This window comes from Hipposideros armiger, unplaced genomic scaffold, assembly GCF_001890085.2.
Source record: "Hipposideros armiger isolate ML-2016 unplaced genomic scaffold, ASM189008v1 scaffold_30, whole genome shotgun sequence".
Lineage (NCBI taxonomy): Eukaryota > Metazoa > Chordata > Mammalia > Chiroptera > Hipposideridae > Hipposideros > Hipposideros armiger.
In genome coordinates this window covers 2,035,380-2,062,225 of record NW_017731380.1, presented here as the reverse complement: position 1 = coordinate 2,062,225, position 26,846 = coordinate 2,035,380, and the positions used below count along the sequence as shown (strand labels likewise).

Sequence of the window (26,846 nt, the reverse complement as noted above, 5' to 3'; positions counted from 1 at the left end):
CTCCACAACTAGATTGAAGAACAAAACGACAGCAACTTGTCTGTTCCCCTTCCCCCAATTCCCCAGCACTGTTCCCATCCCCCCAATTCCTCAATAAAAATCTTTAAAAAAATATATATATTACTGTGTGACCACATCAGAAATATGCATACAGAATTTCTGCTGCACACTGACATACAATGATTATAGTGGAGAAGCACTTTTGTGATTGTTTGAACTGAACTGCCCCCCCCTTTTTTTATAGACTATCGTTTTTACCCAAAAGAATGTTTGACAGCCAAACTATTATTCCAACTTAGGTATTTGGCAGGCTGCTCTTCAAAATGAAGAAAGTGAGCCTGTCACTTCAACGAAAACAATTGTCTGTATTTATTGACAGTGATAAAATTTGAAATAACTAGAAAATTAGAATTTTGTAAAATTGTCATCTGCCACCCATGAGATTAATAGCTTCCCAATACATCAAGACTTATCTGATGATAATGATGGTTATATTAACAAATGTGATTTTTTAAAATTTTGTATCATGACATTTGGAAGATCTGAATAACTCAGTGAAACAATATTTTCCAAATGGCCAAAGCATTATACTACAAAACCACACACATTGGTAAAAGCCATTCAAAGTGTAAGACAGACCAGTGGCTTTTAATGAATATGAAAAGATTTCATATTCAAGATATGAAAAGTTCATTGATATTGTTTCAGATGTCACATTGAAACTAACTGTTACCTCTTGTCTAGTTTGAATGTAATAGCAATGTCCACAGACATTAGAAAAAGCTGTTAAATGCTTCTCTCTTTTCCAACTGTACATGTGAAGTTTGCCTTTCTTTATGGAATCAACCAAAACAAAATATTGCAACAGATTGAATGCAGAAGTGGATATGAGAATCCAGTTGTCTTCCATTAAACCAGATGTTAAGAGATTCGTAAAAATGTAAAGAGTGCCACTCCTCTTGCTAATTTTTGTTTTGTTTTTGAAGATATAGTTATTTTCCATAAAGATGTGTTATTATAGTAATATGCAGTGTATTTCTTATTATAATTATTAAATAAATTGATAACTACTTTTTTAAATTTCTCAATTTTACTTTCTAATATGGTGAATATTGCTGAATATAATCCACATAAACTAAGGTTCTTTGGGGTCTTAATGTTTAAGAGTGTAAGAGAGTCCTGAGGTCTAAAAGTTTGCAGACCCCTAGATTAAATAACTAGAGATACTAAATGTTGATGAGAGGAAGGAAATCAATACTTGTTTTAAATGTTGTTATGTTCTGAGCTCATGCAGTTCTTATGATTGTCCCCATTTATAGGTGTAGAGACCAAGTTCAAAGAGAGTAAGTTTCTGTCCAAGGTTATAATTTAAACCCAGATCTGAAAAACTCTATGCTCTGTCCTCTTATCTCTATTGCTTTTCTACTAAATAACATTTTTATTCCATAATTATAAGGTTTGGATTGATCAAAGGATTGACTCTTAGGTTTAGTATTTAAGTTCTTGGTGTGTATATGTGTGTGGTTGTGTGTGTGTGTGTGGGTGGTATTTAGACAAAGAAACTGGGAGAATCAAGGGTGTAATGAAAAAGGAAAAAATATAAGGTTGCAGAAAAAAAAAGAACTTTTTTTTTTAGTAAGTTTAACTAATGGTAATTTTGCCAATAAGAATAAAAGAAGCACTTTTAAAAAACAGGAAAATATTGCCCTTTAAAGAGATCAAATATATAATCCTCCTTTGGGTCCCCATGCTCGGGTATCCCCCTAACCTTACTCTATTGCTGTCGACAGTAGCTACCATTTACTTAGAGCTTGAAAGTCAAGACTAGAACCAAATTCTTCCTTCCATTATCTCACCCAATCCTTACAACTACTCTGTGTGGTCAGCACTGTTATTCTCACCTGAAGTTTTGAGAGGTAAAATGATTTACCTAAGGTGACATTGTGACAGAGTAGATGAATCAGGACCTAACCCAGGGCTGACTCCAAAGATCATGCGCTTAACTACCATGCCCTACCATGTGCCTGCTCTCCAAAGAATTTCAGCTCCTTGAAAACTGGGCCCAGATTGTTTTCTTTCAGAGTCCCCTATGCCTAGCACAATGCTTGGTCCGTAGTTGGAGCCCAGTAAGTTTTTGTTGAATGGCTGAGTGAATAAATGAATGCATGAATGAAATGCAGTCAAAGCTATAAAAAGCCAGACTGCATTTATTTCTAGAAGCCTGATTAAGGACAGGGTGTTATTTTTAGTTCAGAATGCTAGGCTTCCAGCTTAGATGAGCCATCCAAGTTTATCAATTTTGATTGTTTTCTCTGGTAATATTCCATATTCATTGTTCCCCATGGTCATTCACAGAAATTATTATTCACAGATGACATGGTCATATACAGAGAAAATGCTAAGGAATCTACAAAAAAATCAGACTAGAACCAATGAGAAAATGTATCAGGGTTGTAGGATACAAAGTGAATATGCAAAATCAATTGCATTTCTACAAGTTATCAATAAACAAATAGAAAATAAATGTTTTAAAAATACCATTTACAATAGCATTAAAAAGTCCATGGGAATAAATCAAACAAAGGATATGTAGGATCTCTACCCTGAAAATGATGAAACATTGCTGAGAGAAATGAGACAAGATCTAAATGAATGGAAATATATGTAATGGGCAATGACTGGAATATTCACTATTATAAAGATAGCCATTTTCCCTGAATTGATGTCTGGTTTCAATGCTATTGTAATAAAAATCTCAGGATACTTTTTGAAAAAATTGACAAGATGACTCTAAAATTTCTGTGGAAATGCAAAGGATCTAGAATAGCCAAAACAAATGAACAACAAAGCTGGAGGACATATACTCCCAAAGTCAAGAATTTTTACAAAGCTACAGTAATCAAGACTATAAGACATTAGTGGCTACACAGGTATATTCAATGGCTCAATGGAACAGAATAGTGTTCCCAGGATTAGATTTACACATATTCAGTCTATTGCTTTTTATCAAAGGCATCATGATAATTCAATGGGGAAAGGAAAATCTTGCTTAACAAATAGTGCTGGAACAATTGTATATTTGCATGGAAGCAAAAAAATGAACCTAGACGTTTTCCTCATTCCAAATACAAAAACTAATTGGAGACCATAGACATAACTGCAAGAACTTCAACCATGAAAGCTTCTAGAAGGAAACATAGGAAGAATTTTTGTGACATTACAGTAGACAAAAATTTCTTAGGACAACAAATACACTAACCATAAAATAAAAAATGGATAAATTGGGCTTCATCAAACCTAAAAACTTTGGCTTGACCAAAGACATTGCTAGAAAAATAAAAATATATCCACATACTGGGTGAAAATATTTGCAAAACATATATTAAACAAAGAACTTTTATCTAGAATATATAATGAACTCATAAACTATAATGTGAAGAAAACAAACTAATTTTTAAAAGTGGGCAAAATATTTGAAAAGATATTTCACAAAATAAGGTACAGGAATGTCAAATAAACACATGAAAAAATTCTCAACATTATTTGTCATTAAGGAAATGCAAATTAAAGCTACAATGAGATACATACCTATTAGAATCGCTAAAATTAAAAAGACTGACAATGCCAAGTGTTCGCAAGGATTTGGAATAACTAAAACCCTCACACATTGCTGATGAAAATACAAAATGGTACATCCACTTTGGAACATAATTTGATAATTTCTTAAAAAATTAAAACTATACTTATCATGCAATTCATCAATTCCAATTCTAGGTGTCTATCCAAGAGAAATAAAAGCATATATCCACACAAGACTTATATGCAAGTGATTATAACAACACTTTCGATGATAGCCAAAAAATGGGAAACAACCAAAATGTACACCAATAGAAGAATGAATAAAAAAGTGTAGTAAATCCATTCAATGGACTATTACTTAAAAAGGAACAAGCTGCTGATAAACACAAAATCATGGGTGAAACTCAAAAATATTTTGAACAAAAGAAGGCAGACACAGAAGGTACATACTACATTGCTCCATTTATATAAAATCCCTGAATAGGCAAAACTAAGCTAAATTATAGAAACCAAGGAATGTTGCCTCAGGAGAAGTAGAACTGATTGTAATGGGGCATCAGGGAACTTTCCAAGGTGATACAAATGTTCCACATCATGTTTTAAGTGGTGATTACATTGGTATATTCAAAACTCATCAAACTGAACATTTCTGATGTGTGTGTTTTAGTACATGTCAATTATACCTAAAAAAAAAAAAGCCAGCGAGGGACAGACACTATCTTTGATACTTGCAACCAAGCACAATTCCTAACCGTTATAATCAGTGGTGAATCCTTTTCAGGGTCAAATAATTTTTGGCTATGTCAGAGTCTAGTTGGGAACCACACTGTAACATCTTAAAATGATATTACAAAATTGATTTGTCTTTTCAAGCAAATAAACAAAAACTCATAGACATAGGCAACAGTTTAGAGATTACCAGAGGGTAAGGCAGGGAAGGGGGTAGATAAGGGTAAAGGGGGTCAAATATATGGTGATGGAAGGAGAATTGCCTCTGGGTGGTGAACACACATGTGATATATAGATGATGTATTATAGAATTGTATACCTAAAACCTATGTAGTTTTGCTGACCACTGTCATCCCAATAAATTTTAATTAAAAAAAATTAGTTTGTCTTTTATAGAGACTGATGCCTGGGCTGTATACAAGTACTAAAAGTCAATGGGAGGCCAGCTGAGTGGCTCAGTTGGTTAAGAGCGCGAGCTCTGAGCAACCGGGTCACAGGTTTGATTCCCACATGGGCCAAACCTACACCTGAGCTGCACCTGAGCTGAACTCCTAACAACAAGGTTGCCAGTTCGACTCCCGCATGGGATGGTGGGCTACGACCACCTGCAACTAAGATTGAACATGGAACCTTGAGCTGAGCGGCCAAGAGCTGCCAACAGGTGGCTGGATGGCAACTGGACTTGGGAGCGGAACTAGCTGCGCCCTCCAAAACTAAGATTGAAGGACAACAACTTGGCTGTTCCCCTCCCCCAATTCCTCAACACTGTTCCCCTTCCCCAATTCCCAATAAAATCTTTAAATTAAAAAAAAAAGGCATTGGGGGGTTGGAAAGTCATTTCATATACACTAGATTCATAGTAGTAAAGGGCTTAGTTTTGGACCAATGCAGATCTTAGTACAGATCGCTGATTAGTCATGTGGCCTTGGGCAATTATTAACCTCTCAAAGCAGGGATAATGGAATCTGCTTTGACTTGTTGTTATTATGAAGACTGAATGAGGTCATGAATGTAAAACCTCAGCACAGGGTCTGGCACAGGCCAAATTGTAGCTCTTTTTCAATAGATACATTAAATTTTATTTTGAACATGTCATTGACTGGACAGGTAAGACATAAAGCAACTCGCCCTTGGCCATCAGCTGAATAATATGCTGTCTTAATAGCTGATTATTGTATATTAGAATGGAGTCACTGCCTAATTTCCTACTGAATTTGGCAGCAGTGAAGCCTGCAAAGGCCTCCTTCAAAGAAGAGAAACACACATTTCCCAAAGTATGTCCCAGGAAGCTGCAAAAAAATGTGACTCTTGGCAGAAGTCATTGTATGGAAAAAGATACTCTGAGAAAGTGTGTGCTACTGTCAAATGGCCACAGAAAGTGGTGGTCATTGAGGATAGAAGGTCTCAAAGGGCCTGGGAATGGGCACAGGTCAGTGGAACCTATAGTGAAAGACTCAATCCCCTTGTCTGCAGAACACAAAGCCACATTTGCCACATCCTGTCCTACACAGATGCTGCAAGGACCCAAAGCTAGAACCATGTATTAAGATGATTTCCCCTTGCTTCTGAAAAACCCAAGCAACTGAGCGAGCTGCTGAGATCAAACCAGACAGGAGGGAAATGCCGGGGAGTTAGTAAGCTCCTGCCAAGTGTAACTCAGAGCAGGGATATCTCTACAGAAAATCAATGTTCAAAGATGCCAGAGAGTCATTTACTTACCTGCAAGGGTTGGCGATTTCTTCTGGTGTTGTTTTCACAAAAGGAGAGACGGGTTTTTCCACAAAAGAGCCGAAGCCCAGTCTAAAGTTGCTAGTTAATTTAGACATCTCCTTGGAAAGCAGGGAGCCCAGCTCTTTGATTGTGTTGAGGTCATCACTCATGGAGGCTGAGAGGTCCATGAGGTAATACAAGTCTACCGGGTAATCCTCAGTCTGACGAACTTGCACTTGAAGAGTCTGTTCACTGCCTGCAAAGCCCCCACGGCAAAGAGAAACAAATCCGTAAAAAGGCATCGTGACTTATTTAGGACTAGCCAGTCTCTGGGTCAGCTGGCTATTTCATTTCAATAAGAAGTTACTGAAGATATTTAGGATTTCATAAACTATGTGGTCAAGTTTATAAATGAATGAGCCCATTAAAAATCTTTCAGCAGTGTGTTTAGAGCAGCTGAAGGAGGTAAGAGTTAGGATATTTTATATCTCCTTGGGAGAACTAGCATCCATTTAGATGAAAGATAAGCTGAATTTTTTTTTGTACGTGGTTTTAGAAAAGAAGAGCAAAATAAAAAGGTATTTAAAGCTACATTACAACTCTTGAAGAAATGTGAGGTAAACCCTAACAACATTTGAGCAATTCAAGTGGTGACTACCAGATAAGGCTTTTTCAGTAACACATTTGGAGCACAAGTGACCAATGTGAATAAAAAAAAGTGTTAGCCTAGCGATTCTCTATTTCCTTAAGAATGGGAAACCTGAGTGATAATAATCAATGATATGTAATATGCTACAAGGTAGGCATATTAATGGAACAATGGTATTACCGTATAACATTAGATTTATTTACATGAGCCAATGCTCATGTAAATCATAACATACCTGGTCTCAATTTAAGAATCAAGCTTTGAGGTGCAATCTGAACAATGCTGGAGCTATTTTTCTGTCTGCCTACACTGAGAGGCTTATTGGTAAGTATTTCTATTTGAGAGACAGGGTTTTCGATGAAGGTTAGTTGACATCCTTTCGCTAAAAGATTTGCTGGGGTATCACATCTTTCACCAACTCCAGACGGATGGGTAAAATTCTAAAAGAGAAAAATAAGACAAATCTGCACTTCTTTATAAGATAAAATTTTATTTTGCTTGCTTTGCTCGTTAGGCATCTTGCCATGCTCAGTAAATCATATCCTGTGTGCCTGACATTGATCGTATGTCTCAAGTTATAGAAGAAGAATCAGAGAATTCTGCCATTAAAATTCTGAGTAAAACTGCATTCTTCTTTTTATTATATTCAATTGAATTTATATAACAGGTTTTTTTTAATGCTTATTTGTTTAAAACGTCTTCTGTGCCATGACCATATCCTTGAGACAGATGAGTTATACAGTTGACATCAGCCTGTGAATTTGTCACAGATGACTTGTAGGTTTGGCGAATCCTAGGACTGTCCAAGCTATCAGGGTATCTATTACAAAATCCAGTGACAAAGAGCCTTTTCTGTGAATTCCCAAAGGGCAAGGATTGTGACAACTCCTTATCTAGCTTGCTGTCCTGGTTTAATTCATGGATGTGTCATCCTTATGTTAACAGCATTCCTTCACTAAAGTTAACCTCTTGGAGACTTTAAACTGGGTGTCTTAAAGTGTTCAATTCAAGGTCTTTTAGAACTTTTTCCAAGCTTTGGAGGTGGGGAAAGGAAGTGAAAGAGAATATGGTATAGAGGACTGCTTTTTTGTGTGAGACTCAGGATGTTTCCCAGTCCCGTTTAGATCCACCTTGGGTCAGGAAGCAGTGAGATGAATGTTTCCAGGCAGAGACGTGGTCATTCCAACCCTACAATGCCCGGAAAATAAAGATGGAGTGGAGAGACAAATACCTGTCTTACCTGATAGTTAAGGCTGCTCTAGAGCTTGTGAGGCTCTAAGCAAAGTCAAACTTGAGGCCCTTTGACTCTCATGCTTGGAGAGAGGCAAACCAATGCTCATATCATTTCCCTCATTTCTTAGAATTGAAATGAGAATTCTAAGTCACTTGCTGTTTTCACCAACTAGGAGAGTTACATTTCTTCTGGAATTGATGCTTGAGAATATAATTTGTTATGTGTCAGTCAGGCCTGTGCGTATTTGCGGCCCTAGGCCAAATGTAGCAAACTGTAACTTCCCATGATGTATTGGAGGCAAACAGGCTGGATCAGGCCTCAGAATCCTTCTCAACACAGTGTCACTGTTACCACCTGTAATCACAGTCTTTGCCGAAAGATCAGAGCTGGTGTTAACACAGAGCTTATTTTCTGTCTGCTCTAAGCAGAAGCCTAATTTGCTTTTTGCTTCAATTGCCTCAACTTATATAACTAATACTATTAGAGTGAACTTTTAGAATAATCTGGCTTTAAGATTTGATGATAACTGGCTACCGGGTATCATCCACAAGTAAAGCTATCAGTAGTGACTTAAGAAACTCTCTTAACGTAAGTGCTAAAAAAATGCAGTTAAATAAAAATTCCAGAAGTGAGCATTTTGTTAGACTGATTTATTGTTTTATGTCTCTGACATGAAACTAATACTGCCTTTTTCAGGGAGTCAATGTAAAAAAAATGTTGTTGTTTTTCCCCCTTGGCATATTATCAAACCAACTTTTGATACACGAGCTTAAGGAAAGCATAACTCCCTCGCACTTTTGTTTGTGCCCCATCAGTCAACGTAGGGAGGGCGCTGAGTTTGTGCTCTGTGGTCAGTGAGACCTCCTCCACGAGACATATTCACCTTGGGAGGTGGGTTTTAACAGTCTAGCCTGGTCCAGAGTCGGGCGTCCAGGCTTGTTCCTCTTGAGCATGATATCAGCCCTTGCTGAAACTGGCTTTGGTAATGTTTTAATTGATGTTTAGAGTCTCTTAGTGGGATTCAGTAGAGAACTGTTTTAAATCCAGAAAGAGCTAAGGCAGCTCTTTCTTACCAAGAATCATTTACAGATTGCTCTATATTGTCACAAGAGGCTGTGACTCATGATGGCTTGTTATACATTCCCCAGTCTTCTTATACTACTTTCACATCATTTTCAGTTTGATCAGATGAGGAATGTCAGTTTTGGACTTTGTCATTGTTATGGTACAGAGTCAAGAAGCTCATGTAAATGTAATTTTTAAAAGAACTGAATAATGTTTGAACAGTAAAGTTTACCCCAAACCTACAACACTTCCCTTAGAACCTAGCAGTGATTCAGAATGGACCCTGGCTCCCAGATGGAATACATCGATGGTACTGAAGTCAAACATATGGTTAGCTTTAGAAAAATATCATCTCCATGACCTCTGATGACCCAAGCCTTGGCATTTGATATGCAAGCAGTTAGGAAATGGCTTTAAAATAACAGGAGGAGTCAGGTTAAATAAAGGATCCCGAGTTAAATATTTTTCAGAATAATTTGACATTCACTCCCTCTGCAAATTGCTTTTGAAAGTAGTCACGGATGTGACTCATGCGTGCATTTCCCTTTCTCCATTTGTTTCACTGCTATAACCCCGTAGAAAGCAGGACACCATCAGAGCAACCACTGAGGGCTTTAACGTAAGTGGAACTGCAGTTTTTACAAACATGTTGAGATCATTTATTTTACCTCCTGAGAACACCAGGCACACTGAGGTCCAATGAGTAAGCAGTCTTCACAGGCTTCTGCACCTCCCGTGGCACAGCCACCTGTGTTTAAACCCAGCAAGACACGGACAGTCAGCACACTCTCAGTCACTCCATTTCCCAGACTTATGGCTCTTAAAGTACTTAACAAAGCAATACCAAAGTGTATTTTAGTCTTCAAAGATCAGTCCTCAAATGCTAGCAATTCATAGCAAAGTTCATATTTTACATCTATCACGTTGAAAACATACATGCCTCATTGCCCAGGAAGGATCATTCTTTTCTTCTTAAACTATAAAAATATCTTAATGTTCGCAAACATGGGGTCATCATATTTATTATCCTCATTCATTACCATCCACTTTAATTTAAAAAGATTATTGGCACCCATTTTAAAAGACTTCTCTCTTCAATGTACTACATTTCTGTGTTTAAACTAAATCCCTTTTCTCTCTCAAGGTTATTACTCTTAAGTGGAAGTCCTTGCTGTACAATCAAATAGCTAGGAAAGTTACCAAAATGGTTCCCACAAAGGTATTAAGGAGTTCTATTGTGCAGTAATGCTGTTTAATTCTCCTCATTAAAATGCCAATGCAAGCTTTGTATTTATTTACCTTAAGCCCAGAGAATTTGCTGTGGGAACAGCCCTCTGTCTGCCTGTGATTTGTTAAAGTGTTCGCTCAATGGCAAAAAAGCAATCAAACAGATCAAATAAAAAATGACTTCAGATCTAGTTTCTGAACCAAATGACAGGTTTGTCAAGCATATCACGAAAGCAATATTTCCGAAAGCTTCAGTCTTACCTTGTACGTGATCATTCTTTCCTAGAAATAGAAAGAACAGGCAAAGCAGTTCAATCCCCATTCGTTTCAGTTCTCGCTGTGCAAACAGATTTAAAAAAAAAAAAAGAATTACCTTCAACATTACAAGACCAAAGCTGAACAGTGTTAAAAGTCTTCCTTTCTCAAAGTGTAAAATGTTAAATACTACTTACACTGCTTTGAAAAGAAACTTGAGACGTAAATAAAAAAGTTTTCATTAAGACTGAAATGAAAACAGAGGCTACCTGGACAGGTAAAGAAGAAAAGGTGTGCTTAAAAGCAACTTCAACATGATTTACTTCCTTGTTCTCCTTATAAGGAAGGCAGGTGTACAATCACCAAGAAGGTGGGGGAATTCATTCAGTAGATATTTTTGTGTAAATTCTATTCTCTCTGCATCCTAGAGGAAGTTCATAAATATTGGTAAATATTTAGTAAATATTGGTCCATGAAAAGTCAAAAGAGCAATTAAAATATGATTTAAAGTTGTTTCTAAAATAATTTTAATTTAATAAAAACAGTCAAGATGATAAATAAAGCACAAATATCTAACTTATATGTAAGGAGAATTTTTTAAATGAGCTAAAATAAAATACCTGAGGTTTTTGTATTCCATTGTGAAATCCTATTCAGAGAATTGAAATGAACCCTGAAAAATAAAAATTATTGTTTTAAAGTCAATTTAGAAGGAGGGTTAGGGAAAGCAAAACATTGTGCTCCCTTGTTTTTCAAATTAGATGAAAGACATTTTCCCATAACTATAAAACTCTTATTTAAAAAGCAATATTGGAAATAAATATAATATATTAAAATGAAATTTGACCAGAGTTAGTCTCAAAACAACAGCAATGGGAACAGAAACAGAGGTGCCCAAGGCTCTGAACCCCTCCTGACAGGGACCAAGTGTTCTTTTTCAGGTACTGCCCCAGCTTCCAGCTCACTACCTGGCACAGAAGACGCAGTTATTTGTTGAACAAAAGAGTGACAAACTTAAGGGCCAGCCAAGTGGTGCAATGGTTAAGAACTGGCTTGGGACGCCAGAGGGCCCCTGGTTCGGATCCCACATATGAGGGCCAGTGACACTGCCCTCTACAGCTAAGATGCTGAACAACAGCTCAACCTGGAGCTGGACTGCTGTGAGTCGCTGGCGACGGTGTAGGCTGCAGCCCCTGTGGCAGTGGGTTGCCATGTGTACCCAGCAGCCAGCATGAGCGGCCAGCAGCCGCAGTGAGCAGCCGTCCAGAAGCCGGCGACTGATCTGCCTCGCCCGGGAAGAGCGCAATGATGGTGCCAACTTGGGCCAGTGAAGCAACGTCCTCCACAACTAGACTGAAGAACAAAAGGACAGCAACTTGTCTGTTCCCCTTCCCCCAATTCCCCCAATTCCCCAATAAAAATCTTAAAAAAAAAAAAAAAAGAACTGGCTTGGGACGCTAGAGGGCCCCGGTTCGGATCCCACATATGAGGGCCAGTGACACTGCCCTCTACAGCTAAGATGCTGAACAACAGCTCAACCTGGAGCTGGGCTGCCGTGAGTCGCCGGCGACGGCGTAGGCTGCAGCCCCTGTGGCAGTGGGTTGCCATGGGCTACCGTATGTACCCAGCAGCCAGCATGAGCGGCCAGCAGCCGCAGTGAGCAGTCGTCCAGAAGCCGGCGACTGATCTGCCTCGCCCGGGAAGAGCGCAATGATGGTGCCAACTTGGGTCAGTGAAGCAACATCTTCCACAACTAGACTGAAGAACAAAAGGACAGCAACTTGTCTGTCCCCCTTCCCCCAATTTCCCAGCACTGTTCCTATCCCCCAATTCCCCAATAAAAATCTTAAAAAAAAAAAAAAAGAGTGACAAACTTAAAATCTATACAATCTATGGCTAAATTCATGAGGTTGATTACATATATTTTCCTAATGTATTCAAGAGGATGTTTTGGGATTTGTAGAGACTACAAAGAGGTAAGAATCAAATATTCACTTTGTTACTCTCCAACCTATCTGACCTTAGGTAGGCTTCTTTGTGGCTGGGCTTAAATTCTGGAAAATTATCATTTAAAAGTGCATTTCTAAGCAAGCATTTGAAACCTGTGAAGAAAGGAAAATTAATTATAGACTGTTCAGTTTCTTCTCAGAAGGCTATGTTCAATTTTGAAACTCCATCATACACAAGAACCTAGAAGAACATGGCAAGCATCCTGTAGAGAAACCAGAATTATTAAAGAATTAGAAGTGTGCCTTTGGGGAGAAAAATCCAGTATGTGAAATCAGTTGATTTAGCTTGAAGAAGAAAGATTGAGGCAAGAATTATCTGTGTCCCTGATATTGCTTCCATTTTTTTTAATCCAGTATTAGCTTTCATTTATTTGTACATTTATTAATCTAGTCATTCAACAAGCATTTATTGAACATCTACTTTGTGCCAAGCATTTCTCTAGAAGCAGAGAATATGTCAATGAGCAAAGCCTAATACTTGACAGATGAAGCATATATTCTAGGTTGGGGAGCAGTAGTGGGGAGACAGATTCTTAAATTCGGGCTGCGATAAGGGCTATGAAAAATTATGAAGAGGGATAGAAAGGGTGTGTTATTTTATTTAGGATAGTCAGAAAGGATTTCTCTCTGCTCAGCTGACATCTGACAGAACCCTAAATGACTTGGGCAACAAAGTGCAAAGGCCCTGAAACAGCCTAACGCTGGGCATTTTCAAGGACAGTGGAGGACAAGATGGGAGGGAGGGGTGGTAGCAGATGAGGTCAGATTGAGAGGCAGAGGTCAGATCACATGTATTGTTGACCTTGAATTTTATTTTAAATGTATTGGAATGTCATTGGAAGCAGAGGAATGATATTACTTAATTTACATTTTGAAAGAGTCACTCTAGCTTCCTCAGAGGTTAGAATGTATGGGGCAAGATTGGAAGGTGAGAGACCAATTAGGAATTTACGGTTACTGTCTAGGAAAGAGACAAGGTAGTTGGGATTAAGAAGTTGGTGATGCTGGAGGGTAGAGGTAGTCAGACAGAATGTAATTTGAAAACAGGATGTGCTTTGACGTAGCTATGGAAGAAACAGAAATTCCTGGCTTGAGCAACTGAGTGTAGGTTATTCTTTCTTGTGAAAGGTTACTCTGGGGAAGGATCAGGTTTCATATGGAGGATGGGACTCAAGAACATGTTAATTTTGAAACATCTAGAAGATAACCAAGTGAAGGTGTCACATAGGCAGTTTGATACCTGAGTCTACAAATGAGGTGATGTTGAACTATCAGGTGTAAATTTGGGATCTTCAACATGAATTTAAAGATATGAGGCTGATAACATCTAAAAATATGAGGGTGGCCCGTTAGTTCAATTGTTTGGAGCGCAGTGCTCATAACACTAAGGTTGCCAGTTAGATCACCATGCCCTCCACAACTAGACTGAAACAACTACTTGACTGGGAGCTGATGGGTCCTGGAAAAACACACTGTTCCCCAATAAAAAAATTTAAAAAAATATCAGGCTGAATGAGATCCTCAAGAAAGGGAAGCGCTCTGAAGACTGAGCCTTGGGTCCAACCAGTATTTAGAGCTCAGGAGGAGAAGGATCAAGTAAACGAAGCTGCTCTCTAAAGAACACTCCTTCTTGCTAAAAAGGAACCTATCTTTGTTGAAAGACGATTCTCCAATTTTTGCACATCTTGCAAGCAAGGCACAGACTGCCTTTGTTCCAGATTATCTTTTCAAGAATGTTCGTAAAGTGAACAGCCTTTGACAATAGAGATTATGTCTCCCTCCAGATTAAAGAGCACATATGCTGACATGTTGGAAGATACAGTGTCACCCTTCAGAACCGGGAGCAGGCGTGTTTACTGCCCATTATAAAAGATTCAGCTTCCCTAAGTTCAGGCTTTCTCTCTTGTAACACAGACCACCACCTGTGCAGGTGTCACCTCTTCCCATTTGTTTCACCCTGTGGGGATTGACCTTGGGAAGCTGATGGAAGAAAATGCTGGTTCTCTGGCTACTGCTATCCCTGTGAATTATAAAGTCCTTTATCTCTGACCCTGGCATCTCATTTCTCTATCAGCATCTATGAATTTGTGATGATCTAACTTGTTAGCTTGCAAGTAAAATTTTAAACCCTTCACAGTTCTCAACAATCGCTTACTTGAAACCCTCCTTTGACTCTAGACTGGGCAGTTTCAAATCTCCTTTTGGAAGATAAGATCTTACATCCCACAAGACTGCCTGGCATGCCTTGGACTAATCAGTGTTGCCCTGGATTCCAGAGGTTTCCTCAAGTCTTGTGTCATGTCTCTCTGCCCATCTACCCCCCCCTCCCTGGAAGCTGTCATCAGACACTTTGGATGAGCTGAATCAGGAATGCCCGCACAACTCTCCATCTGCCCACTCCCTAGAAACTTTTCTCTGAGGTTCTAGCTGCCATGAAAATCTCTCCTTCTTGGAAGCATAGGTAGACTACCTCTCCCAACCTGTCTTGCAGTTAAGAGAACCCTGGTGATTTAGCTCTTGTCAAAAGGATATGAGTGGGAGTGGTACATACCACTGCCCGATCATCTCCATGCTCCTCTGCTAACTGGATGCACTCAGCAACAACAAGGTCCTAGGGGAACTTCAGACACTCAATGTGACCTGTGTTTAAATCAAGAACCCTGTACTGTCCCATGTACAGACTTCTATCCAGTCCCTAAAATCATAATCGCACTGCTTTATTTGCTCTCCATTCCCAGTTGCAGCCCCTCCCTCACTTCCAAGCCTTTGTACCTGGCTTCTGTGCTGCCTGCCTGAAGGCCCATACCTCCTCATTCCTCTCACGTGTCTAACTCAACTCACCATCAGGTCTCAGTGTAGACATTACCGGAACTTCCCAGAGGACGACTATTTTGTTCTCTCCAGGCCTCTCTCCCGGGGAACTTTCCCCAAGATAGCCCTTTTTACTCTGCTTGTAATTGCCTAAATCCTTGCCTCTCTCCCTCACTAGGCTGTGAGATCTTTTAAGACATTTATTTTTTCAACAAGCATTTATTGACTTCTTAGTAGGTATCAGGCAGGGACTGTCTTAGTTATCTTTTTATTCCCAGCAAGTAGCATAATGCTTGGCATTTTGTAAGTATTCAATTAACACTTATCAAGCAAATGGATGAATTTTATGTCTTCATTGTCTAGTATTGTACTTGTTAGAAAACAAGTACTCCATAAATATTGAGTAAATAGATGAGTAAATGCATAAATGGTTTTAGAAGGTACATAATGCAATTAAGAGAGGGAAAGGGTGTCCCCGGCTTGGGTTGTGATGAAAGCTGAGAAGAGCTCACGATGCATAGTGGAGAAAAGCGGCTGAATTTAAGAGAAAATACAAAGTAGAACAAGGCTACAAGAAAATACCATCCACTCTGTTTTCACCTCGGCAGCACTCAGGCTATAAGGCACAGGATAGCGTTCTTGCTTCCTGAAGGTGTGGTGCCTGGCGCCCTCTTCTGGAAAGTACCCGTCATGCCCCTGTTCCATGAGCTGGCCAGCGCCCCCATCAAAAGTCCTGAATAAACATTGTGTCCTTCTTAGTCAAGCCAACCAGACTCTCTCTCTCTCTCTCTCTCTCTCTCTCTCTCTCTCTTTCTGTGTGTATGACTTGAACTGGAAAATGTAAACAAAAATCAGGGGTTTGGTAATGGAAGCTGAGTGAGGCTGGTAGAGAGAGGACTGAACACGATGCTTCAGGAGTGAGCCAGTGTTAGGAGGAATAGGCGGCTACTAGGAGACAGAAGCCCAGGCCAAGGAAAGCTGTGATGAGCAGACGAGGTGGCAGGCTGAGAGCATCAGCAGTAAATGCGGCAGACAAGGGCCCCTGAGCCACAGGAGCTGAGGAACACTAGAGTCGGACCGACAAACTCACTCCGTGGAGGGGATGGACGATAACGCAGGCCGAGAGCTGCTGTGGATCCCAAATGCCCTTCCAGATCAGGGCTCTCTGAGGCCTGGCTCTTCCTGGGTTTCCCCAGCATCCTGTTTCTTTTAGAGCAGTGCGTATTTTTATAACCAATTCCCATCCCTTGTGGGTGATTGAGGTGGTGGTCTCTGTATTCCTTAATCAAGAGATCCTAAGGCACACCATCTACATTTTCAGACAGGTTGCTCAGGCCCATAGGATAGAATCCTGCCGTCCACTTGGAGGCCTGGCCCTCTTCAAAGGGTCTGAGCAGGGGGAAGGCGGATTAACAGAACACCTCACCGCTAGGGAAGCAGCACTTCCTGTGCTCTGCCCTTCAACTGGACTTTGCTTCTGAGACTTAGAAATGGGCTGTATTCAGTGGAGCTCTGACTTCAGGAACCCATGTGAACCCATCTGACTCACTGTGTTTAGCTTGGTCTTTCCTGGACCCAGCCACTCATCCACATAAGAAAATGACAATCTAGGGCCCAGCAGGGCCGGCCCCAGGGCACCTCAAAACACTCCTAGGAGAGTAAACACTGAGTCAACCTGGCTGGGAGCCAATTCAAACCCTAGGGACCTGAGTTATGACTGCCAGCTCCTGGGATGACCTTGCTGTGATTACGTGCTGTACGACAATTTCAAGTACCAGTGACAAGTCCACCTCCGGTTGTCTTTCCATAAAAGCCTTTCAGAGTGAGTAGCTAAAAGAAGATACTGGAAATGGATGTTTTGTGTTTGGCCCTGGCCCTTATGTAACTGTGTGTGATGCACAGCACAGCGGGCTGTTTGTAGATACTCCGGCAGACTTGCTGATGTGTGTAACATGGGAAGCAGGGAATCTGGAAGTGATACCTTTGTTTCACAATTCAAGACCTTTAGAAAAATTCTTTTAATGAAGGATGTATAACAGTTTCCTGTCATCTTAGTGTACAATACTTACAATATGCTAAGCGCTAGAGAAGGTTTTAGTGTCCTGAGTCTCACATTCTAGCCTGGAGTTTACTTTTTTTTATTTGTTTTTATTACATGGTAAAATACTCATAATATAAAATTTATCATTGTAACCATTTTTAAGTTATAGTTCATTGGCATTAAGTGCATTCACTCAATTATGCAATTTTCACCACTATCTATCTCCAGAACTTTTTTTTATCATCCCCAATGGAACTTTGCACCCATTAAACAATAGCTTCCCATTTCCCTGCCCCTGGCAACCACTATTCATTTTGCTTTCTATCTCTATGAATGTGACTGTTCTAGGTAACTCATATAAGTACAATCACACAATGAAGCCTTTTTTGTCTGGCTTAGCATAATGTTTTCAAGGTTCATCCACGTTGTAGCATGTATCAGAATTTTATCCCTTTTTAAGGCTGAATAATATTCCATTGCATGTATATACCACATTTTGTTCATCCACTGATGGACATTTGGGTTGTTCCCACCTCTGGGCTATTGTGAATAGTGCCTCTATGAACATGGGTGTCAAATATCTGCTCAAATCCAGAGCTTACTTTTTTTTTTTTTTTTTGGCTGAGCCATCCTCTCACCTATTGGCAGCTTAGAGGCAGCTCAGCACGGGCCTGGACTCGAACCGCTGTTGCTCAGAGCTCAAACTCATGAGCAAGCTCTTAACCAACTGAGCTACTTGGCCGGCCTTTGGAGCTTACTTTTTAACGTCTTCATGATGCCCACGATGGAAAGAAGTTGGATAAAATGGGAAAAATTTAGGTTTTGTATATGGAGAGATCTGGGTTCAAATTGTAGCCCTGCCAGGTTCCACTGTATATCCTTGGGGATGGCATTTACCTCTTAGCACTTTAGTTATCAGAGTGTGAAATAGTGATAATATTCACTTTTCAGGATTATAGTGAAGATTTAATTATATTGTTCTGGGATGCAACCAGATTTTATGGGGCCTAAAGATTATATGATTTGGGGTTTGGGAGGGGGATAAAACTTTTTAAGAAAAGGAATGCAAATTGGACATAAATTAGTATAAAAGTGTCTATTTAAAATGAGAAATAAAAAAAATGACAACAAATTACTGAAGGCTTGGAGATTCCAGGCCCTTTCTTCTTGATATCACCCTAGACAATTCACCAGAAATGTCACCTAGAAGTGCTTCCTGATGGTAATCTGGCTTCCCATCCCCTCCTAGAGCTGCCTGCAGCTCCCAGCCACTGAAAGGAATGCAAGCTAGGAATGAAAGCTGGGAATGCAAGCTAGGGGTCTAAACTGGGGCTTCATCTCTTTAACAGTAAACCCCCCACTCTGATTTCACTCAGGATTCTTGTTTATTGTAGTTAGTTTCATGGAGTGCTTCCCGTGTGCCAGGCACAAAACCCTTATGAAGTAGAGACTATTTTACCTCCATTTACTAGATGAGGAAACTGAGGCACAAGAAGCTACCTAACCTGCCCAACGTCACACTGTGGTGCAGGCTGCAGAGCCCTGGAAACAGACCACTCCCTCCAGCCTGAGCTCTGCATTACCATACAATCTGCCTCCTGGTAGATAAGAGATGTTTGTAGATTCATAAAGCAGCTGTCAGCAAAAAATAAAATTCTGCAAGAAAACTTTAAATACGTTTGTCTCTCAATCTCTAAACCTCTTGTTCCAGTTCCAGCTCTGCATCTAGCTGTCTCCCTTTGGGTTTTTCTGTTGTTCGTTCACCACCAAAAATGAGGCAGACATGTGGGCCTGGATCCTTTTTTTATTCCTGCTGTATTTAAGTCTGGAACAAATCACTTAAAAACAAATGAAACGAAACATGCTGCCTAGCCCTTCAAAGGAGGGTGACACCACTGGTCTGGGAGCCAGGCTTGTGGCTGAGTCCAGGAGAGGATGGTCACGGGCATTTCCTGTGGCGGGGAGATGACACAGGATTAACTCCTGGTCCTCCAGGCGCAGTCACCCTCCACGCACTTTGGGGCTCAGTAGTCAGTCACATCAGTCACACTGCTGGTTAAAAGAAGGCAGTTCGCACTTGGCAAGCCTGACACAAATTTTGTACGCTCGGCCTGTTTGAGAAACACTCACCTCAGGTTTCGGAAATTACTTTGAAGTCTAAAAGAACTGAGCTCCTTCTGTCCTTTAGTTTGTGGAGTAAATCCAAAGATGAGATTTTCCATAAAATATCAGGGAATGTATGTAAGTTTATTCAAACTTGACTCTGAGACTTAGACTATCTCTTTATGCCCCTATTTCCCTATCTAAGAAGCAAATGGTACGCCATGGCAGGAAGTCCATGGGAACAAATGGAAATATCAATTGCAAAGTGATTTTTTTCGTTTACAGATTACAAAACTGTTAAGTATTATTTTCTCTTTTCTTTTAAAAAGATAATTCAAGCAGTGTAACTGGGTGTTAGGAGTCCTTGGTTTTAAACAATTTTTTTTTTCTGATAAGTACCGTCTTTTACTTCTGGGACTGCAGTGGGCAGTGTCATTACTAGTAAAAATGGACTCTAATTCATTCATTCATTCACTCATTCATTTGCTTACTCATTCAGCAATGTCCCAGGCGTTGTTCTGGGAATAAAGTGCTGATTAAAACCAACAAAATCTCTGTCTCATGGAGCTTACGTTTCTGTAGGAGAGACAGACAACACACAAACAAATAAAGATGTCAGGAAGTGATAGATTCTTAAAAAAAAAATGAATATGGTAAAAAGTGAGTGAGTGACCAAAGTGGGGTGGCGAGAGAGGCCTCCGATAAGGCGGCATTAGGCAGCACTCTAGGGAAGTAAGGGAGGGAGTCACACAGCTCCCTGGATGAAGAACAAGTTCAGGGCCCCCAGGGGGAGTGTTTGGGGACAAGCAAGGTGGCCGGAGAAGCTGGAGTGGAGGGAGTGGGTGAGCACAAGGAGGTAACAGGGGACAGGCCAGAGGGGCAAGGGGGCAGTGGGGAGCCTGTCAGGAGATCCTTTTGGATTATGTTCAGGACTCTGGATTTGTATTCTGAGGAGAGAACCTTTTTAAATAATAATAATAATAATAATAATTTTTTATTCAATTACAGTTGCCATAAAATATTATATTAGTTACAGGTGTACAATGTAGTGATTAGATACTTATATAACTTACGAGGTGATTGTCCTGATAAATCTAGTGCCCATCTGACACCATATACAGTATCACAATATTATTGGCTAGTGGTAGAAGGAGTGGATGGATTCTGGATATACTTCCAAGACAGACAGGGTTTACAAATGGATTGCCTGTAGAAAAGGAGAGAAATCGGGAGCTCAGGGATGACTCTAAGAGTAATGGAGGCCCATACTTGATAATCCCACCATCACCCACAAATTTCTTCAGACATGTCAGAAAGACATCATCTGATATCTGCCCATCGTTAGAGTCACTGTGTGGTCTAGTCAACTCTAATAACCTGTGAAGTTACGTGGAGTTATAACTGTATAAAATGTGTACTGCAGTAGATCAGGAAAGGCCAAAACTATGCAAGCAAGTGCTCTATAGTGAGACTGTCTATATGTTGGTGTTGTTAACGTTCCTTCAGTCCTGTGAAAGTCTGATTAGCTGGCATCTCTGTTCTGGAATTCTCCATGACATGGCATTTGGAAAGCAAAAGAAAACCTGGAAAGTTCCATGGTCCTTTGGTCCTCACTAGGTGCACTGGTAGACTATTGGGTCAGTTTCAGTAGGAAAAAGATCTCCCGTAAGAGATTTTTAAAAAAAATGTATTCCTCATTAGGCCACTGCAAGAAAGTAGGCAAGATCAGTATATTTTACTTTTTTAAAAAAATCCTTGTAAACAAGAAGGATTTCTGACTTCTTTTGACCTTAAAGATGCAATAGTAAGGAAGATTGTATCTTTTAAAAAGCTGGGAGAAATGGCTGCCAAGAATTATGTCTGAGGAATATCTTTGAGGAGATAGGTGGAGGATTTATTACTTTCACCTGCCATTTTATGGCTTTTTCTGATTGCTGCTGATGCCACTCACTCAAACTTATCAGACAGCTTACAGAAAACCAAACAGGGAAGAGGATTGAGGGTGATGTAGACAACCTAATCGTCATTCACCTGTTGATGTCTCAAGAACTGGAAGAGGAGAAAAAAGAAAGCCTTTAAAAGCAAATTCAACTGATATCTAATTAAAGATGGTATGTTGATTTTTTATACAACAGGAGTAATGAATCTATATATTGTTGGGCTTAATTACTCTCAGACAAAAAGTGGCTCCAATGTGTTGTCAGATATGAGAGAATTGTTTGAGGGGGTATGAAAACTGCCTGCCTTGTTCCGCAACCTGTCATCTCAGAACTACTTTGGGTGAAGCTATGCTTGTAGATGGTCCTTTCTCAATGCCAGGTAGCTGAGGAGAGTATAGCAGGCTTTCTTCAACTGGTGCACAGTGCAGCTAATGGTTCAACAGAAGTTTCAATATTTACTGAAGTAGTGAGTAATTTTCTTCATATGAAGGAGTTCAAAATTTCAACCAAAACATGTATAATAAAAGTTTTTTTAGGGCTGGCCAAGTGGCGCATTGGTTAAGAGCTGGCTTGGGATGCCAGAGGGCCCCGGTTCGGATCCCACATACGAGGGCCAGTGACACTGCCCTCTACAGCTAAGATGCTGAACAACAGCTTGACCTGGAGCTGGGCTGCCATGAGTCGCCGGCGATGGCAGGTGGGTTGCCATGGGCTACTGTGTGTAGCCAGCAGCCAGTGTGAGTGGCCGTCCAGAAGCCGGCGACTGATCTGCCTCGCCCAGGAAGAGTGCAATGATGGTGCCAACTTGGGCCAGTGAAGCAACGTCCTCCACAACTAGACTGAAGAACAAAAAGAATAGCAACTTGTCTGTTTCCCCTTCCCCCAATTCCCCAATAAAAATCTTAAAAAAAAAAAAAAAGTTTTTTTGACAGAAAAAAATGCTGCTGCTAGTTGCAAAAATTTGGGGATTTTTTTGGGCAAATATTCCTTATACATTGATGAAATTATGATATCTTGGACATTAATAGAGTAATGCACAGTAGCATGGAAAATACAGTTGTCAGCCCTGGTTCAGTCCTGGCCTTGGTGGATTGTTGGACATTTGTCGCACAGTATAAATTAATATTGAAATGGTTTAGGGCCTAAACTTTAGGCATTCAAGATTAGGAAGACAGGGTTTAAATGTTAGTTCAACCAACAGAATGATTTATTTTTGTGTATGTCACTGGAGGAAGAGCACCGAATAAAGTATAGACTTCAGATAATAATAGTGTATCAATATTATTTCCCAAACCATTAATCCTTGCCCTGATAATGAAATGTTCCTATAGTATAGTTGATACAGATTATTAATGTCCCATATCAGAAATTCATGATGCACATTAACCTATTAAACAAAGTGAAGAAAATTGCGTACTTTTGCTTAACCATTAAAAAAGTATTTGCTTAGAGAAAGCCTTTTTTTCTCATGTATTTATTAGCTTTCCTGGATCCATTTCCACCTAACATAACTTCAGCAGTGCTAGGAGAGAGAATAGATATACTGAAAGTTTTATGAAATATTATCTAGCCTGCTATCCAGGACAGTGAGAATCAAATCTGAAAATTGTAGCCAGATTTCTTTAGAAAATCCAGGTGTGAATTCACTTGTTTCCTGCCACATTTTCAATGTGTTATCCAATTCAAAGATCTTTCAAGATGGATTTGCCTGGAGAAAATTCTCTTTTGGGAAGTCCAGAGGACAGGTCTGTTTAGATGATACCACTTGGGGTCCTGATGACTCATTAGAATCTCTAAGCTCAGGCCCCCACCTTAATGCTTGATTTGGTTACTTAGAAAGCCCAGGTATTATAGTCTTAGTACTGAATGACCCTGGCAGGCTTTCCCTGTGAAATGGATTTCAAGCACTGCTGTACTTTGCTATGACACACTCTCCCCTGCTGCTTGAGTCTGCCCTTTGCTTGTTCCTCATTGGTACAACAGCCCATCCTCAAAGCTCTCACCTGCCAATCATCAATCAATCTGTCTTGCTTCCAGAAGATCTAGTAGACTAGTCCCCTTAAGACAACAGCATTCTCTACTTTGGGTAGGAAGCATCCCTTCAGATGAGAAAGTGTACAACATTTTCTTCCAAACTTGTTTTCTTCCCTGCTTCCTCAAGCCCTTAGAATGCAGGGATTCAGGCAAGATGAGAACAATCTGCTTGAATCTGGGTCTCTTCTCTTGAAAAACCTCACTTCTTAGATGATCAGTTTCATTCTCTAACAATGAAAGTGTTATTTTTTTCACTGAGATGGGAATCAAAGTGACTATATGAAACCAGGCAATTTATCTACCTTATGGGATAAAGAAACGGCAAAGAAAGAGTCACTGTAACTCATTCTGCTTGAGTTTTTCCAAGGAAAGGGTAAAATGTGATATAGGTATGTCTAAAAAATTGAGCCAAGTAGATTTTTTTAAAGCATGAATACATATTTTAAAGCTATATCTGTTTTTTTTCCATGTTTCTCAGATAAACAAGCAAGATTATTCATTTGAACTTCATTTAATAGTAGAATGGATGTCAGAAATCATAGTTTGAAAATCAAACAACCAAGAGATACTGAAGTATGGAAGAATGTTTAGTGACTTTATTTGGTTCTACTTAGCTTTGGAGTGAGACAAAACCACAGTTACAATAACATTTTGTACAACCTTACTCTACAAATAGAGCATCATCTTATTTTTGAAAAAAATTATTTAGCCTGTTCATGGAACATTGCAAATACAAATTCTTTGGTCCTGATAATAGCCCTAAAACAATAATAGCAAACAAGGGCTCTTTCAATGTGCCAGGCATTGTTCTAAATCTTTATCACACTGTGAGGTGAAGTACTGATATTTTCCCCATCCTAAAAATATTTAATTTAGTATTTGAAAACAGCTTTAGATTAGCACACAGTTCCCATATGCCCCACACTCAGTCTTCTCTATTACTCCCCATCAGTGACATCTTACATCAGTGTGGTCCATTTGTTACAATTAATAAACCAATATTGATACATTATTATCTAAAGTTGATATTTTATTCAGATTTCCTTACTTTTTACCTAATGTCATTTTTCTGTTCAAGAATCCCATCTAGGAAACTACAGCACATTTGCTGCCACATCTCCTTGGGCTCCTCTTGAATCCTCCGCAATACACACACACACACAAAATGGGGCAGAGAGAGAGGTTAAATAAGTTGCCATGGTCTCATAGTTACTACATGGGAAAGGTGGCCTCAAGTCCAGGCAGCTTGATTCCAGGCATGTGGTTGACCGTTGTACTAAGTTATTGTTACCCTAATGGTATTATTTCAAGTTGGATTATGTAAGTTATTTGTCAGTGCAGGTAGCAGAGTAGTGAGCATACCTCACCCAGGTCAGCCCCCATCAGTGACTGGCCATAGTCACAAGGGCAGCTTTCAGTAAGAGAACAATAGCTCCCTGATTCTCAGAGCCTTGGGTAAATACTGGTGGGAATTGGGGGGCTTAAAACAATAGCTATTTATTCTCTCATAGTTCAGGAGGCCAGAAGTTTGAAATGAAGGTGTTGGCAGGGTTGGATCCTCTGAAGGTACTGCGGGAGAATCCCTTCCATGTCTCACTCCTAATCCTTGGTGTTCAGATATACTTCTGGGGCACTGACTTGTCGACACATTGTTCCAATGCCTTATCTTCCCATGGCCTTCTCTTCTGAGTTTTCTCTTTCTCTGTGTCCTTTTCTCTTCTTATGAGATACCTGTCATTAGATTGGGGCCCACCCAAATAATCCAGGATGATCTCATCTCAAGATCTTTAACTAATTTCATCTGCAAAGACCTTTTTCCAAATAAGACCACATGTTCCAGGTAGGCCTATCTCTTGATGGGACACCATTTAACCCATGACAGGGTGGTTGTGAGGATTAAATGAGATAAAATTACATAGGCATCTGGTGCATGGTAGGCATGTTTAAAAAATGACAGCCATTTTTGTTATTGCTCTTTTGTACAACAAGAGGCTCCTAATACAAAAGGGTTAACTTGGGTAAATGTCTCATTTGACATAAATGTATTCGACCGTGTCTAGTTTGTATAACTATTATTCACATAACAATTGTTTAATATTATAGTCTTAGTTTCTAACACTTAGTCCTGCCAGGAACTTCACAAGGCTGTGTGAATTCAGTCTCTTTTATTTCTTTTTTGGGTGGTAAGGGTGCAGGACATCCTCAGCAAACACTTTCATGTAATAACATTTGTCAGAAACACAAAAGGACTTTACGCTTACAAATGATCTTCTCATCAAAAGAATTATGAGCCAGGGTCCTGATGAATGAATTTCCTATTCTTGGCCCATCCTAATAGACACACAGCAGGAAAAAAAACAACTGGGCAGCCTCAGCTGTTTCTCTGCCCCTTGATTACTCCCTGTAGTCACCGGATGCAGGGCCCCCATGTTCCAATCTGGATCTTTATCTCACGGACAGAGTTACAACTCAGTGCTGAGCTTTCAACCCCCACCCCATTCCACCCCCATGGAATTGCATGGACGCTCCAGCCCCTGCCTGCTCTGTCTCCTGTGGTCACTTCCTGGCAGTCATTGGACTCTGAGCTGGCTTCAGTGAATTCCTTCTGCATTTGTCAGAAAGCCATTGAGTCTCAGAATGTAAGGGCAACAGGAAGGGCCTTCAGTGAGCCAAGTCCAACCCCACTCCATTGTCTCCAGTCCTCTCTTCATACAGCCTATCAATAAATATGCACTGAACATCTACTAATAAGACACGATGCTCGGTGCTAGTTACGGTGGTGAGCAAGCTCAGTGGGCAACTTCCCATAGAGACAGTGGGTCACCTCCAAATTACCTGAGTAGGTATCTCTGTGATCTCTGTTGAGCACTGACAGCTTATGTTTTACTTAGAAACAGTCCTTTAATATACATATTCTTAACCTGAGGTTTATCTGTTAACAGAACCTGGGAGGAACAGTGGTGTGGGGGGTGGGGTCTGTGATTTTGGAAGAAGGAAAATATTGTATCTTCATTTGTACTAATCCCAGACTGAAATTAAATATTTCCTTCCATTATAAATGTAGAAAACAAACCACTATCATACTAGCAGGACCTATAACTCTCACCCAGAGGAAACACACATATTTTTCACATCACTTTATACTTGTTACAGATATCTCAAAATGTTGTCAATACTCATTATTGTCTCAAAACCACAGAAGACATTAGACCTGCCACTGGGCCTTGTTATTTAAAGTGTTAATACAGAGGTACATATATTACTATAACACAAGTTTGTTTTTCAGTATTTTAATAATTATGTTTCAATCTAATTGGCTTTCTTTCTAATCACATGTATTTTATTTTAGGAATTTCAAAAATTTTTTTTCCTGGGCCGGCCGAGTGGCGCGATGGTTAAGAACTCGCTTGGGATGCCAGAGGGCCCCGGTTCGGATCCCACATATGAGGGCCAGTGACAC

General features: G+C 39.9%; 1 protein-coding gene across 5 annotated transcripts in view; it reads right to left on the bottom strand.

Moving 5' to 3' along the window:
• The window catches only part of ITGB6 (integrin subunit beta 6), a 129,759-nt gene that overhangs the window by 64,738 nt on the left and 38,175 nt on the right, over positions 1 to 26,846 (bottom strand). The window contains exons 2-7 of one of the 5 annotated variants that reach the window (XM_019636872.1): positions 11,069 to 11,121; positions 10,646 to 10,872; positions 10,455 to 10,530; positions 9,635 to 9,714; positions 6,903 to 7,107; positions 6,028 to 6,274 (exon numbers count right to left, since the gene is read on the bottom strand). In XM_019636872.1, the coding sequence (XP_019492417.1) occupies positions 6,028 to 6,274; positions 6,903 to 7,107; positions 9,635 to 9,714; positions 10,455 to 10,530; positions 10,646 to 10,690 (653 nt within the window). In that variant the 5' untranslated portion in view covers positions 10,691 to 10,872; positions 11,069 to 11,121. Of the gene's footprint in view, positions 1 to 6,027; positions 6,275 to 6,902; positions 7,108 to 9,634; positions 9,715 to 10,454; positions 10,531 to 10,566; positions 10,583 to 10,645; positions 10,873 to 11,068; positions 11,122 to 26,846 lie in introns of those variants that run through there. The other 4 variants (XM_019636873.1, XM_019636874.1, XM_019636876.1 and 1 more) reach the window with 4 other exon arrangements.